Below are 14,439 nucleotides of genomic sequence, written 5' to 3'. Positions count from 1 at the left end.
TATGGGCGACTTCCCGTGGCTCCAGTCACCAGCCAAAAGGGCCCCCGACCGGTGTATTTTGTACGGAGAACCGCGGCTCCGGGGCGTCGACAAAGCAGCCGCGCGGGGCAAAGCAGCGGCGCTGGCCGAAACAGCCGCGCTGGCGACAGTGGAGCTCCTCCGCCTGGGAATTTCCTAGTCTGTGGGCAATAAAAACGCGGCGTCCACTCACCCTCTGCACTTTCACTGGGAGCTGCAATCCTGAGCTGTTCCTAAATGGCCATCTTGGATCGTCCCCTCTCTTTTCTTTTTTATCAATCTGACTAGTGGTCTATTTTGTTGATCTTTTCAGAAAACCAGATCCTGGATTTATTGATTTTTTGAAGGTATTTTTGTGTCTCTATCTCCTTCAGTTCTGCTATGATCTTAGTTATTTCTCATCTTCCACTAGCTTTTGAGTTTTTTGATCTTGCTCCTCTAGCTATTTAAACTTTGATGATAGAATTTAGATCTTTCCTTGCTTCTCATGTGTGCATTTATTGCTATAAATTTCCCTCTAGACACTGCTTTACATGTGTCCCAGAGATTCTGGTATGTTGTGTCATCGTTCTCATTGGTTTCAAAGAACATCTTTATTTCTGCCTTCATTCATTGTTTATCCAGTCAACAGCCAGTTGTTCAGTTGCCATGAAGTTGTGTTGCTTTGAGTTAGTTTCTGAGTTCTGAGCTCTAACTTGATTGCACTGTGGTCTGAGACACTGTTTGTTATGATTTCTGTTCTTTCGCATTTGCTGAGGAGTGATTTACTTCTAATTATGTGGTCAATTTTAGAATAGGTGTGGTGTGGTGTGCTAAGAAGAATGTATATTCTGTGGATTTGGGGTGGAGAGTTCTGCAAATGTCTATTAGGTTTGCTTGATCCAGGTCTGAGTTCAAGTCCTGGATGTCCTTGTTAATTTTCTGTCTGGTTGATCTAATATTGACAGTGGAGTGTTAAAGTCTCCCACTATTATTGTGTGGGAGTCTAAGTCTCTTTCTTGTTATTAAGAACTGGCTTTATGTATCTGGGTGCTCCTGTATTGGGTGCGTATATACTTAGGATACTTAGCTCTTCTTGTTGCAGTGATCCTTTTACCATTATGTAATGCCCTTCTTTGTCTCTTTTGATCTTTGTTGGTTTAAAGCGTATTTTATCGGAGACTAGGATTGCAAATCCTGCTTCTTTTTGTTCTCCATTTGCTTGGTAGATCTTCCTCCATCCCTTTATTTTGAGCTTATGTGTGTCCTTGTAGGTGAGATGTGTTTCCTGGATACAGCACACCAATGGATTTTGACACTTTATCCAATTGGCCAGTCTGTGTCTTTTGATTGGGGCGTTTAGCCCATTTACACTTAAGGTTCATAGTGTTATGTGTGAATTTGATCCTGCCATTTTGATGCTGCAAGCTGGTTGTTTTGCCCTTTCATTGGTGCAGTTTCTTCATTGTGTCAACGCTCTTTACCAATTGGTACATTTTTGGAGTGGCTGGTAGTGGTCGTTCCTTTCTATGTTTAGTACTTCTTTCAGGAGCTCTTGTAAGGCAGGCCTGGTGGTGATGAAATCTTTCAGCAATTCCTTGTTATTAAAGGATTTTATTTCTCCTTCACTTATGAAACTTAGTTTGGCTGGTTATGAAATTCTAGGTTGAAAGTTCTTTAAGGATGTCGACTATTGACCTCCTCTCTCTCTGGCTTGTAGGGTTTCTGCTGAGAGATCCCCTGTGAGTCTGATGGGCTTCCCTTTGTGAATATCCCGACCTTTTTCTCTGGCTGCCCTTAGCTTTTTCTCCTTCATTTCAACCCTGGTGAATCTGACGATTATGTGCCTTGGGATTGCTCTTCTTGAGGCATATCTTTGTGATATTCTCTGTATTTCCTGGACTTGAATATTGGCCTGCCTTGCTAGGTTGGGGAAGTTTTCCTGGATAATATCCTGAAGAGTGTTTTCCAGCTTGGATTCATTATCTCCATCACATTCAGGTACACCTATCAAATGTAGATTAGGTCTTTTCACATAATGCCATATTTCTCAGAGGCTTTGTTTCTTTTTATTCTTTTTTTTCTAATCTTGCCTTCTTGTTTCATTTCATTGAGTTGATCTTCAATCTCTGATATCCTTTCTTCTGCTTGGTCAGTTTGTCTATTGAAACTTGTATATGCTTTGCGAAGTTCTCGTGTTTTGTTTTTCAGCTCCATCAATTCATTTATATTCCTCTCTAAACTGTTTACTCTCATGAGCATTTTGTCAAACCTTTTTTCAAGGTTCTTAGTTTCTATGCATTGGGTTAGAACATGTTCTTTTAGCTCAGAGAAGTTTCTTATTACCCACCTTCTGAAACCTGTTTCTGTCAATTTATCAGACTCATTCTCCATCTAGTCCTGTTCCCTTGCTGGTGAGGAGTTGTGAATCCTTGGAGGTGGAGAAGTGTTCTGGTTTTGGGTGTTTTCATCCTTTTTATGCTGGTGTCTTTCCATCTTTGTGGATTTATCTACCTGTGGTCTTTGTAGTTGGTGACTTTCAGATGGGGTCTCTGAGTGGACATCCCTTTGCATTTTCACTGGGAACTGCAATCCAGAGCTGTTCCTATTCGGCCATGTTGGATCCCATCCCTTGTGTGAGTTTTTGTGTGGAGACCCACTACGCCAGCTGAAACAGCTGTGCTGGAAACTTGTGGTGCTTTTCCGCCCAGGTATCTCCTGGTCTGTGGACAATAAAAAGTTGTTTGGAAATGCGGTGATAACTCACGCTCTGATTTCTCGCTGGGAACTGCACTCCACAGCTGTTCCTATTCAGTCATCTTGGATATTTCCTCGAGCCTGTCTTTTAGCACAAGAGAAGGGCAGTTGGACTTCTGGCTTCTTGGTGACTGGCCTGTCCTGGAAATCCCACCTGGGCCACAGGCCTGCCGGGCTGAGGATCTTGTCTTCTAGGAAAGGGAGTTGCCAGGCTCTGGGACAGGCTTGGAAGGCCACTTTTTTTTTTTTTGAGATGGGGTTTTGCTCTTGTGCAATGGTGTGATCTCAGCTCAGCATAACCTCCACCTCCTCAGTTCAAGCAATTCTCCTGCCTCAGCCTCCCACATAGCTTGGATTACAGGCATGCGCCACCATACCCATCTAATTTTGCATTTTTAGTAGAGACAAGGTTTCTCTATGTTGGTCAGGCTGGTCTCGAACTCCCGACCTCAGGTGATCCACCCACCTCAGCCTCCCAAGGTGCTGGGATTACAGAATTGAGCCACTGTGCCTGGCCAACATTGCATTTTTTCCTCTGACCTTTAGTCTGTTTATCTTGTGATATCCACCATAGCATTATCCCAAGCCCCAATTTTTAGGTGCAAAAGGATGATAAAAGTGAAATAAAGTGGAACACTGACAATTAAATACTAACAAACTTAAGCAAATATTCCTAAACATTTAGCCAACTAATTATTGGGGGTTTTTTTCATGGTAGGACTATTGTAAAGTATACTGTTTTTACTTATTAAGGATTTTATTCATATGTATTAATCAAACCTACATTATGCCAATGAGAAATTAACATGCAGACCAGCAATATATATGATCTATTCAGAGCCAAATGAGTATCACACTGAGGGGCTGATATCAGTTCAAGTAGGTAGTGCTTGCAACTGACCACTGCTAAACAAGACTTTGGTTCATTCCTAAGTACAATTATTTTTACCCAGCCTATGTACTGCTAGTGTGTGCCCAGCAGAGATAGGAGTGCCACAGGGATATCAAACAACTCCTGATCTAAAGGAATGTTTTTCCAGTTGGGGGAGAAAAGACAGGAAAGCAACACCAGACCGTACATAATGACAGTCCTACATTGTTCAGGACTAGCTGTGAATGCCCTAAGGCAGTGACTTTCTAAAATGTAGGCACCGTGGGGCTCTTAAGAAATCCTTTCAGGGAAGGACCGTGTGCAAAACAGACACAGAGGAGGTGAGTTGATTAAAGAGGAAGTGGAGGACCCCTCCCCTCTGGGTCCCTCTGGCTACAGAAATCACAGATTTTCAAACTGCCTGGACTTGAAAATCAGCTAAGATTTGAATGGACAGAAAGGAGGGAGGAAGGTGTGCCAGGTTAGGAGGACCAGTGACCTCAAAGGTAAAAGGGTGAGAATTCAAATAAGAAGCAATAGGCCCTCTTTGGGACACCTAGGAAGATGAGCTGGCAGGTAGTCAAAAGAACCTACCTGGTTGCTTTTGGTTTTCAACCTGAATTCATTTTTGAATATTTTAAGCCTGGTGAAATAGTGAACAAATGCTATAAATCACAGCAGATTTAGGGAAGTTTAAGGTTATCAGTCAAGTAACGAGTCTTGCCATTATTCTTTATTTCAGAGTCATTTCAAGTTGTCGTGAGAGGAAACGGCTTCCGACATGCCCGCAACGTGGACAGGGTCCTCTGCAGCTTCAGGATCAACGACTCAGTCACACTCAGTAAGTCCTTGTAGAGTCCATGGGTTTCAACTGGCTTCAGGGAGGGAAATTCCCAGCCTTATCTTCCAGCAAGGCCACACACATGAAACCAGCAGAAAAGAGTTTTCCCTGCTGGAAAGATCCCCAGCAAGGGCATAGTGAGCCCCTACAGTGGTTCCGGTCAGAAAAGTCACCCCTCTAGGAGGGCAAAACCCCATGGGTGTCCAGCTTGATAAGCAGAGCAAGGCTGGACTTGAGCCCCCTTCCTCCACAAAACACAGAGCCACAAACCACAGTCCTGCAGCAGCCCTCAGGAAGCAACATGGCACTGGTTTCCTTGTCCCCTGCATCTGTCCAATGGCTCACTGTCAGATGGGTGTACTGGTGATGGTTAATTATGGCTGGGAAAACTTGAGGCTCCTTAACAAAGCATTGGAGACTGCAAAGGGTAAGTGTGAAAAAGAGATAGTCTAAATGCATTAATTGTGAGTAAATCAAAAACCAAACCATTAGGTTTGCACATGTAGATTCTGCAGCTTTTTTCAATCTGGATGATTCTTGCTTGGAGTAGCCAAGAAACTCTCATCATGGTGAATATATCTTACATGAAATACAGGAATATGGAAGTAATACAGGAATATGGAAGTAAAACTAACTGCATTTCATGAGAAAAAATGAATTATCATAACATTGGCTTCTTCACAAGACATTTGCAGCAGTCAAGTTCCTCATTTAAGGATGTGTGTGTTTCATGTGGTTGATCAGGAGAGATGGGGAAGACGATTATAAGAGGAACAGGTGCCAGGAACCCTGGTTATGATTTGCATCTGGCATCTGTCACACAGATAATTATTTATTCCACTTCTGCAGTGATAACCACCGTAATATACCGCATTTTTTATATTGTACTTTGTAAATGCTTCACATCTTTTTGCTACAACAGTCCTGAGAAGTAGACAGAGCAAGGAGGACAGGAGGACACACATTTGTTGACTAACCACTCACATTAGTTTCCTCCTCCTGATAGCCCTTTTGTTTTTTTGAGATGGAGTTTCACTCTTGTTGCCCAAGCTACAGTGCAATGGCATGAACTCGGCTCACTGCAACCTCTGCCTCCCAAGTTCGTCATTCTCCTGCCTCAGCCTCCAGAGTAGCTGGATTATAGGCAGGCACCATTACATCCAGCTATTTTTTTGTATTTTTAGAAGAGAGGGGTTTCACCACGTTGGCCAGGCTGTTCTCAAACTTTTGACCTCAGGTGACCCACCCACCTCCGCCTCCCAAAGTGCTGGGATTACAGGCATGGGCTACCATGCCCAGCCCGATAGCCTTTTGAAAGAGATCACATTATTTTTAAAGAAGAATTAAGGGGGTATGGATTTTTCCTTCTTAACATCGTAAAACCCACTTTTAGTAGTTAAACAGACACATGCAGTGGCTTCCTCACAAACATCTGGAATTCCTGGCCTTGGAATAATTCCAAACATTGGAAGCATTCAGTTAGTTTTCTTAATATTTGGAAATGCTCTCACAGATCCAAAAAGTATGTGCTATTGGAAAACATTCTGAAATATCCTGAGTAGTCATAATATGAAAGTTGAACATGTGCCCCCAGCAGAGTTCTTCCTTTTCTCTCCCTTTCAATTGTTATGTCACTTAAGTCCCCCTTCTCTCTCTCTTTAACCAAAATCACAAGTCTAACATCAAAAACTCCTGAGGGTTTAACTCAAAGTCATCAATACCTTCCAAAGAAGACTTTCCAGACAAGCAGGCTCACACCTGTAATCCTGAGGTGGGTGTATGGCCTGAGCTCAGGAGTTTGAGACCAGCCTGGGCAATATGGTGAAACCCCATCATCTCTACCAAAAATACAAACAATTACCTAGGTGTGGTAGCACACACCTATAGTCCCAATTACTCTGGAGCCTGGGGCTGGAGGATCACTTGAGGCCAGAAGGCAAAGGTTGCAGTGATCCAAGATCATGCCACTGCACTCCAGCCTGGGTGACAGAGTGAGACCCCATCTAAAAAAAAAAAATGTTAAGATGAAATGCAAATTCACTATGAATTTGTAAAGTGAGTACTCAAAGGCCTATTTTCCAACTTCTCTGTGAGTTTTCTTTCTTTCTTGGGAAACCAGTCCATCCCCTCTCCTCTCTTCCTTTTCTAATATATAGTTGCAAATATATGCACAGGCTTGTTACCTCATTCATATTCAAAAAGAAATAGAGGTTGTAGGGGTAGGGATTTGGCTTAAATCACAAACTCACTTGTGCCTTTGGCACAATGCTAACAGTTTGGAGAAGCTGAAGGCAGTGATTTGATCTTACCACATGCTGCAAGCAACACCCCAAAACTCGAGCATACAGCCATTAGAAGTATTCTCAGGGGAAAAATAGCATTTGAGGAAAACACCTGGCCTTTAGTTAGTAATTCATCTGTTCATTTCCATGCAGTAAATAATATGAACAAGAACCTGTGGAGGAAGGAAAGAAGAACAAATTTTAACATGCAGCACATTTACGTCTACTTTTTTCTATCAACCCTATAAATGTCATAGTCTCTACTGATTCCTCCCTGTAAAATAAAGTAGATTCCTTTACCTTCCCATTTTCCTTCCTCACCTCTATACCCCAAGTTTTAAAATGTTATGTTATTTTTATTTCACATATTTCCTTTGTTGAGATTTTTTTCCTAAGTGCTGCACTGAATTTTGTGACAAAAAGAGAATTTAAGTGTTCTTATTAATAAGAAAGACTGAATTGAAGGCCCAATCATGAAGCTAAGGCTCTGTGGCTCTAGCCACTTCAAACATGATGCAGACCTCAGAGTCTTCAGCAAATAATGTAGTAGCAAGCTATATGAAGCAAAATCTGTTAAAAGAATAAATTAAGAATGATATGTTTAGTGGGAGATATTAATATGATTTTTCAAATCTTAAAAATTTAAAACTTAAAGATACAGAACATATAATACTTTAATGACTATGAACAACTTTCCAAATTGATCTTGTTAAGATGTAGATAAAATGTCAGCATATTAATGCCAAAAGTAGAAATTGTTTATATACATTCTTAGATGATAAGCATAAACAGAATATAAGTTTAATACATGCTTCTCTCCCAATTTCCTTGTATTTGCTTAAAAATGAAACCAACCAATCCACCACTTAGAAATCGAAGACAGTTTCTAGATTTGTGATTAACAAAATAGATCCAAAAATCTGGATAAAATATGATTTTTACAACTGTATCTTGTGGTCTCACTCAAAGGAAAGAAATGGGAATCTCCAAGTACAGGAAATAAAATGGGAATAAAAACCTAAGTAAGAAACAAAGTCACAGGGGCTCCAGGCCGGGCTGAAGGCTGTGATCCCAATACTGATGCAGACGCAGAACACCAGCTCTCAGGTCTGTGCCAAGGCATCACACAAAAGCAGAGCCCCCTGCAGAAATCAGGCTCCAGTGGGCTACACCAAGCATTTAATAGGGCAAGGAAGCAGGCAGGGGAAGACAATTCACAGGTATAAGGATGTTATACCACCCATGTGATACAGAAGCACCAAGTCAAGAAACTAGCCCAAAAATATGTCTGTGACCTTTCTGATCCCTGTGGCACTACAGAGGCCATGCACGTCAGCCCTGTGGGAGTCTTCCACATAGCCCAAGCCCACAGCACACCTGCACCAAACAACCCCCTAAAGGTGGGCTGATGGCGCAAAATGACAAACCATGTAAAGATTAATGAAACAAACAGAACAAACAGGAAGAGAGGATCCGAGAGCAAATTTGAAAGAGAATGAAAAATAAGTGTGTTTAAAATGTGTAAAAAGATCAAATAGATCATAGGAGGAAAAACACTCATCAAAAGCAGATTTGCAGAAGAATTGAGTATAAATTTTAGATTTGAAAAAGTTTATTCACTGAAATAAAACTTCATGGATGGATTAAACAGTGTGATTAGACAGAGATGAACATGAAATATATGAACGAGAAGGGAATTTGAGGAAATTTCATCTCCCCCAACCAACAAAAGCACCACATCCAGATTTTTTTTTCACCTAAGTTTTACCAAGTTTTAAGGGACAAATGACCCATATCAGATATGTACTGTTCCAGAGAAAAAGCTTTTTTTTTTTTTTTTTTTTTTTAAAGACAGGGTCTAGCTCTGTCACCCAGGCTGGAGTGCAGTGGCACAATCTCTGCTCACTGTAACCTCTGCCTCCCAGGCTCAAGCAATGCTCCCACCTTAGCTGCCTGAGTAGCTGGGACCATAGATGTGAGCCACCACACCAGGCTAGTTTTTGTATCTTTTGTAGAGACAGAGTTTCACCATGTTGCCCAGGCTGGTCTTGAACTCCTGGGCTCAAGCTATCCACCCCACCTCAGCCTCCCAAAATGCTGGAATTACAGGTGTGAACCACCACACCCAGTCAAAGAAAAGCATATAAATTTATTCTATGATAATAACATCATCTTTGTTTAAAAAACAAAAAAAATGGACAAAGGCACTAAAAGTAGAGAATATTTGAGATCAAGCTTACTAATGACAAACATCTAAATCAAATATTGGCAAACAAAATCCAGCAATGTATTTAAAAAGGATCAAGATAGCTAAGACAATTTTGAAGACAGTGGGGGAATTTGTTTTCATGTAGCAAAAGTTACTGATGCCCAGAAGATATTAAAATTCATTATTCATAATTTTAAAAAATACTTCTAGTAAGCTAGGAATAAGATAAGCCTTCTTTAACATAAAAATATGTCTATATATTTGAATTCAAGACTCAGCATCATTCTAATAATAAATCACTATGTAGAGGAATTCACTTTAAAGTTCAGAAGAAAAAAGCAGGACAATCCATTTCACCACTGTTATCTAGTATTGGTCTTAAAGTTCTGCAGCACTGTCCAACACAACTTTCTATAATGATGGAAATGTTCTAAGATGGTAGCCACAAGCCACATTTGGCAGCTGGTCATTTGAAATGTGACTAGTGTAATTGAGGAACTGAATTAGTAACTTCATTTAATTTTTAACTTAAATGTAAGTAGCCACATGTGGCTAGTGACTACCATATTAGACAACACCATGAACATAATAACACCAGAAATCTGATGAGATATATAAATACAGGAAAGGCAGCCAAACGTCATTACTCTAAAATAATGCTTAAGTCTTCCTGGAAAACTAGAGCATGAATAGAACTACTGGGCTACCAAGAGGATATTTAAGCTGGATGACTTCCAAATAAACACTTTGCTTATAACAATCAGCAGCTTTGCCAGTGTTCAGCAATGACCAGTTAGAAAACATCACAAGAAAAATATAGCAACAACAAATAAATTTGTTATTAAGTTCTGCGGTACAAATGCAGGTTTGTTACATATGTAAACTTGTGGTATAGGGTTTTGTTATATAGATCGTTTCTTCACCCAGGTATTAAGCCTAGTAGCCATTTGTTATTTTTCCTGATCCTCTCTCTCCTCCCACCCTCCACCCTCTGGTAGTCCCCAGTGTGTGTTGTTCCCTTCTGTGTCCATGTGTTCTCATCATTTAACTCCCACTTACAAGTGACAGCATGCAATATTTGGTTTTCTGTTCCTCTGTTAGTTTTCTAAGGATAACGGCCTCCAGCTCCAACCATGTTCCTGCAAAGGACATGATCTCATTCTTTTTTATGACTACATAATATTCCATGGTGTATATGTACCATGTTTTCTTTATCCAGTCTATCATTGATGGGTAGACAAATAAAATGTAACAAGAACGAATTTAATCAAACTTGTAAAGACATATATGATGAAAGTCACAAAACTTTCTGAGGGATATAAAGAAAGTGTGAAGAAGTTAGAGAGGCATAGATTCATGGCATAGAACAACCTCTGAAGCCAGACCACCTGGGAAAAAGAGTCCTGGCTCTGTCATATCTAGATGTTACTGTGACATGTTATTTAACATTCCCATGCCTCAGTTTCTCTCTCTGTAAAATGAGTATGGCAATAACAGCCATACTTTGTCTTGGATTGTTATGAGGTTTAAATGTGGCAGGCAGGGCTTAGAATGGGACCTGACACATAGTTAAGAGTCAGTCAGTATTGGCTGCTGGTATTAGTGTATTATCATCACTGTTATTAAATGGAGCAGTAACTGGGTACTGTAAAGATATCAATTGTCTTCATAAAAATATTAATATCTACTTTTATAACAATCTGAATGAAAATTCCAATGGGGCTTTTTAAGTTAACAAAATAATTCTGAAGTTTATATGGAAGAATAAACACACAAGAATAGCCAAGAAAAATGTGGAAACTTGCCTTAGCCAATTTTAAGATGTATAAAAAAAGCTACAGTAATTGAAACAATGTATGATCACACCACAATAGGCAAACTGAGCATTGGAACAAAGCCCATAAACAAAGCCAAACACTTAAGTGAATTTAGTATAAAATAAGGCAGCCTTGGAGGGATCCAAGATGGCCGATTAGGGGCAGCTCAGGATTGCAGCTTCCAGTGAAAGCGTGGAGGGTGAGTGGATGCCGCATTTCCAGATGAATTTTTATTGCCCACAGACCAGGAGATTCCCAGGCGCAGGAGCCCCACGGGTCACCAGCCTGGCTGGTTTGCCGGTGCGGCTGTTTTGCCGATGCCCTGGCGGCAGTTCTCTGTATAAAATACACGGGTCCGGGCACCATTTTAGCTGGCAATTGGAGCTCCGAGAAGGCAGAGTCACCCATTCATCTGATTAAAAAGGGGACTGAAACAGGGAGCCAGGCCAGGAGATTCCCGGGCAAAAAAGCGCCACGAATCTCAGCGCCACTGTTTCAGCCAGCGCAGTGGGTCACCACACAGGAAATCACACAGATCCCAGTGCCTTTTCAACAGGCGACTGGAACACCTGGGAGAGAGTCGACCATTCAACTAAAAAAAAAAGGCTCTGAGGTAGGGAGCCAGGTGATCAGGCTTGGCTGGTCCCACCCCCACAAAAAAACAGCAATCAGAAGTGCTCTGGATTGAGAGTTTCACAGCAAGCACAGCTGAACCTGGACGGTCCAGCTCTGTTGGGAAGGGGCCTCCACCATTACCGAGGCAGTCCACCACTACAGAGGTAGTTTGCAATTGCTGAGGCAGCCCACCACTGCCAAGGCAACCTACCATTACAGAAAGAGTCCACCATTATTGAAGTGGGCCACCATAACTGAGGCAGTTCTAACTACACCCATATAAACAGGACTGCAGGGAAGTTCACACAGCAGCTGGGTGGAGCCCACAGCAGATCAGCAAAGCCTCTTCAGGCAGACAGTGACTAGGCTGCCTCCTTGCTGGGCAGGGTAGCCCTGAAAAAAGGTAGCAGCACAACAGAAACTCATAAATAAAGCCCTAACTCCCCAGACAGAGCACCTGGGGAAAAAAGGGGGGGAGTTTATAAGTTCTGCTGCAGCAGACTTAAACATACCTGCCCAGCAGCTCTGAATGAACAATGGAGCTCACAGCTCAGCATTTGAGCTCTTATAAAGAACAGACTGTCTCCTCAAGCGGCTCCCTGACCCCCGTTATATCCAAAGAGTCACCTCTTAAAGGAGAGCTCAGACTGACATCTAGCAGATATCCTTCTGGGACAAAGATAACAGAAGAAGAAACTGGCAGCAACCCTTATTGTTCTGCAGCCACTGCAGGTGATCCCCAAGCAAGCAGGGCCTGGAGATGACCTCCCCAGTCCTACAACAGACAGGCCAGACTGTTAGAAGGAAAACTAAGAAACAGAAATAACTTCATCATCAGCAAACAGGACGTCCACTGAGTAAACCCCATCTGAAAGTAAACAACTACAAAGCTGATAGGTGGATAAATCCACAAAGAAGGGAAGAAACTAGTGCAAAAAGGATGAAAACACCAAAACCAGAACACCTTTCCTCCTACAAGAGATCACAACTCCTCACCAGCAAGGGAACAAGGCTGGTTGGAGAATTAGTGTGATGAATTGACAGAAACAGGCTTCAGAAGGTGGACAATAAGAAACTTCACTGAGCTAAAAAAAACATGTTCTAACCCAATGCAAAGAAACTAAGAACCTTGAAAAAAGATTAGATGAAATGCTAATGAGAATAAACAACTTAGAGAGGAATATGAGTGAATTGATGGAGCTGAAAAACAACACGAGAACTTCACAAAGCATACACAAGTTTCAACAGCCAAATTGGCCAAGCAGAAGAAAGGATTTCAGGGTCGAAGATCAACTCAATGAAATAAAATGAGAAGGCAGGATTAGAGAAAAAAGGATAAAAGGAATGAACAAAGTCTCCAAGACATATGGGACTATGTGAAAAGAGCTAACCTAGGTTTGATAGGTGTACCTGAATGTGACGAAGAGAATGAATCCAAGCTGGAAAATACTCTTCAGGATATTATCCAGGAAAACTTCCCCAACCTAGCAAGGCAGGCAAACATTCAAGTCCAGGAAACACAGAGAACACCACAAAGATATTCCTCAAGAAGACCAACCCCAAGGCACATAATCATCAGATTCACCAGGGTCAAAATGAAGAAGAAAATGCTAAGGGCAGCTAGAGAGAAAGGTCGGGTTACCCACAAAGGGAAGCCCATCACACACACAGCAGATCTCTCAGCAGAAACCCTGCAAGCCAGAAGAGAGTGGGGGCCAATATTCAACATCCTTAAAGAAAAGAACTTTCAACCCAGAATTTCATATTCAGCCAAACTAAGTTTCTTAAGTGAAGGAAAAATAAAATCTTTTGCAAACAAGCAGGTACTCAAAGATTTCACCAGCACTAGGCCTGCTTTACAAGAGCTCCTGAAAGAAGTACTAAACATAGAAAGGAACAACCACTACCAGCCACTCCAAAAACATACCAAATGGTAAAGAGCATCGACACAATGAAGAAACTGCATCAACTAACAAGCAAAACAACCACCTAGCATCAAAATGGCAGGATCAAATTCACACATAACAATATTAACCCTAAATGTAAATGGGCTAAATGTCCCAATCAAAAGACACAGACTGGCAAATTGGATAAAACACCAAAACCCATCAGTGTGCTATATCCAGGAAACCCATCTCACATGCAAGGATACACAAAGGCTTAAAATAAAGGGATGGAGGAAGATTTACCAAGAAAATGGAGAGCAAAAAAAAGGCAGAAGTTGCAATTCTTGTCTCTGATAAAACATACTTTAAACCAACAAAGATCAAAAGAGACAAAGAAGGACATTACATAATGGTAAAAGAATCAATGCAACAAGAAGAGCTAACGATCCTAAATATATACGCAACCAATACAGGAGTACCCAGATATATAAGGCAAGCTCTTAATGAATTACAAAGAGACTTAGACTCCCACACAATTATAGTGGGAGACTTTAACACACCGTTGTCAACATTAGACAGATCTACAAGACAGAAAATTAACAAGGATATCCAGGACCTGAAATAAGATCTGGACCAAGGAAACCTAACAGACATTTGCAGAACTCTCCACCCCAAATCCACAGAATACACAATTCCTCTCAGCACCTCATCACACCTACTCTAAAACTGACCACATAATTGGAAGTAAATCACTCCTCAGCAAATGCAAAAGAATAGAAATCTTAACAGTCTCTCAGACCACAGTGCAATCAAGATAGAACTCAGAAATTTCAGAAACTGACTCAGAAACGCACAGCTTCATGGCAACTGAACAACTGGATCTTGAATGGTGACTGGATAAACAATGAAATGAAGGCAGAAATAAAGATGTTCTTTGAATCCAGCGAGAACGAAGACACAACATACCAGAATCTCTGGAACACATTTAAAGCAGTGTCTAGAGGAAAATATACAGCAATAAATGGCCACAGGAGAAGCAAGAAAAGATGTAAAATCGACACCGTATTGTCAAAATTGAAAGAGCTAGTGGAGCAAGATCAAAAAAATTCAAAACCTAGCAGAAGACAAGAAATAACTAAGATCAGAGCAGAACTGAAAGAGATA

General features: G+C 41.2%; 1 protein-coding gene across 3 annotated transcripts in view; it reads left to right on the top strand.

Annotated features, from left to right (window-relative positions):
* ANTXR1 (ANTXR cell adhesion molecule 1) overlaps positions 1-14,439 on the top strand; it is a 270,413-nt gene that overhangs the window by 115,570 nt on the left and 140,404 nt on the right. For all 3 annotated transcript variants that reach the window (XM_017522085.2, XM_017522087.2, XM_037736156.1), the window contains exon 10: positions 4,368-4,466. In XM_017522085.2, the coding sequence (XP_017377574.1) occupies positions 4,368-4,466 (99 nt within the window). The remainder of the gene's footprint in view (positions 1-4,367; positions 4,467-14,439) is intronic.

Source organism: Cebus imitator, unplaced genomic scaffold (assembly GCF_001604975.1).
Source record: "Cebus imitator isolate Cc_AM_T3 unplaced genomic scaffold, Cebus_imitator-1.0 Scaffold23, whole genome shotgun sequence".
In the NCBI taxonomy this organism is placed as follows: domain Eukaryota; kingdom Metazoa; phylum Chordata; class Mammalia; order Primates; family Cebidae; genus Cebus; species Cebus imitator.
This window is presented reverse-complemented; position numbering and strand designations above follow the sequence as displayed.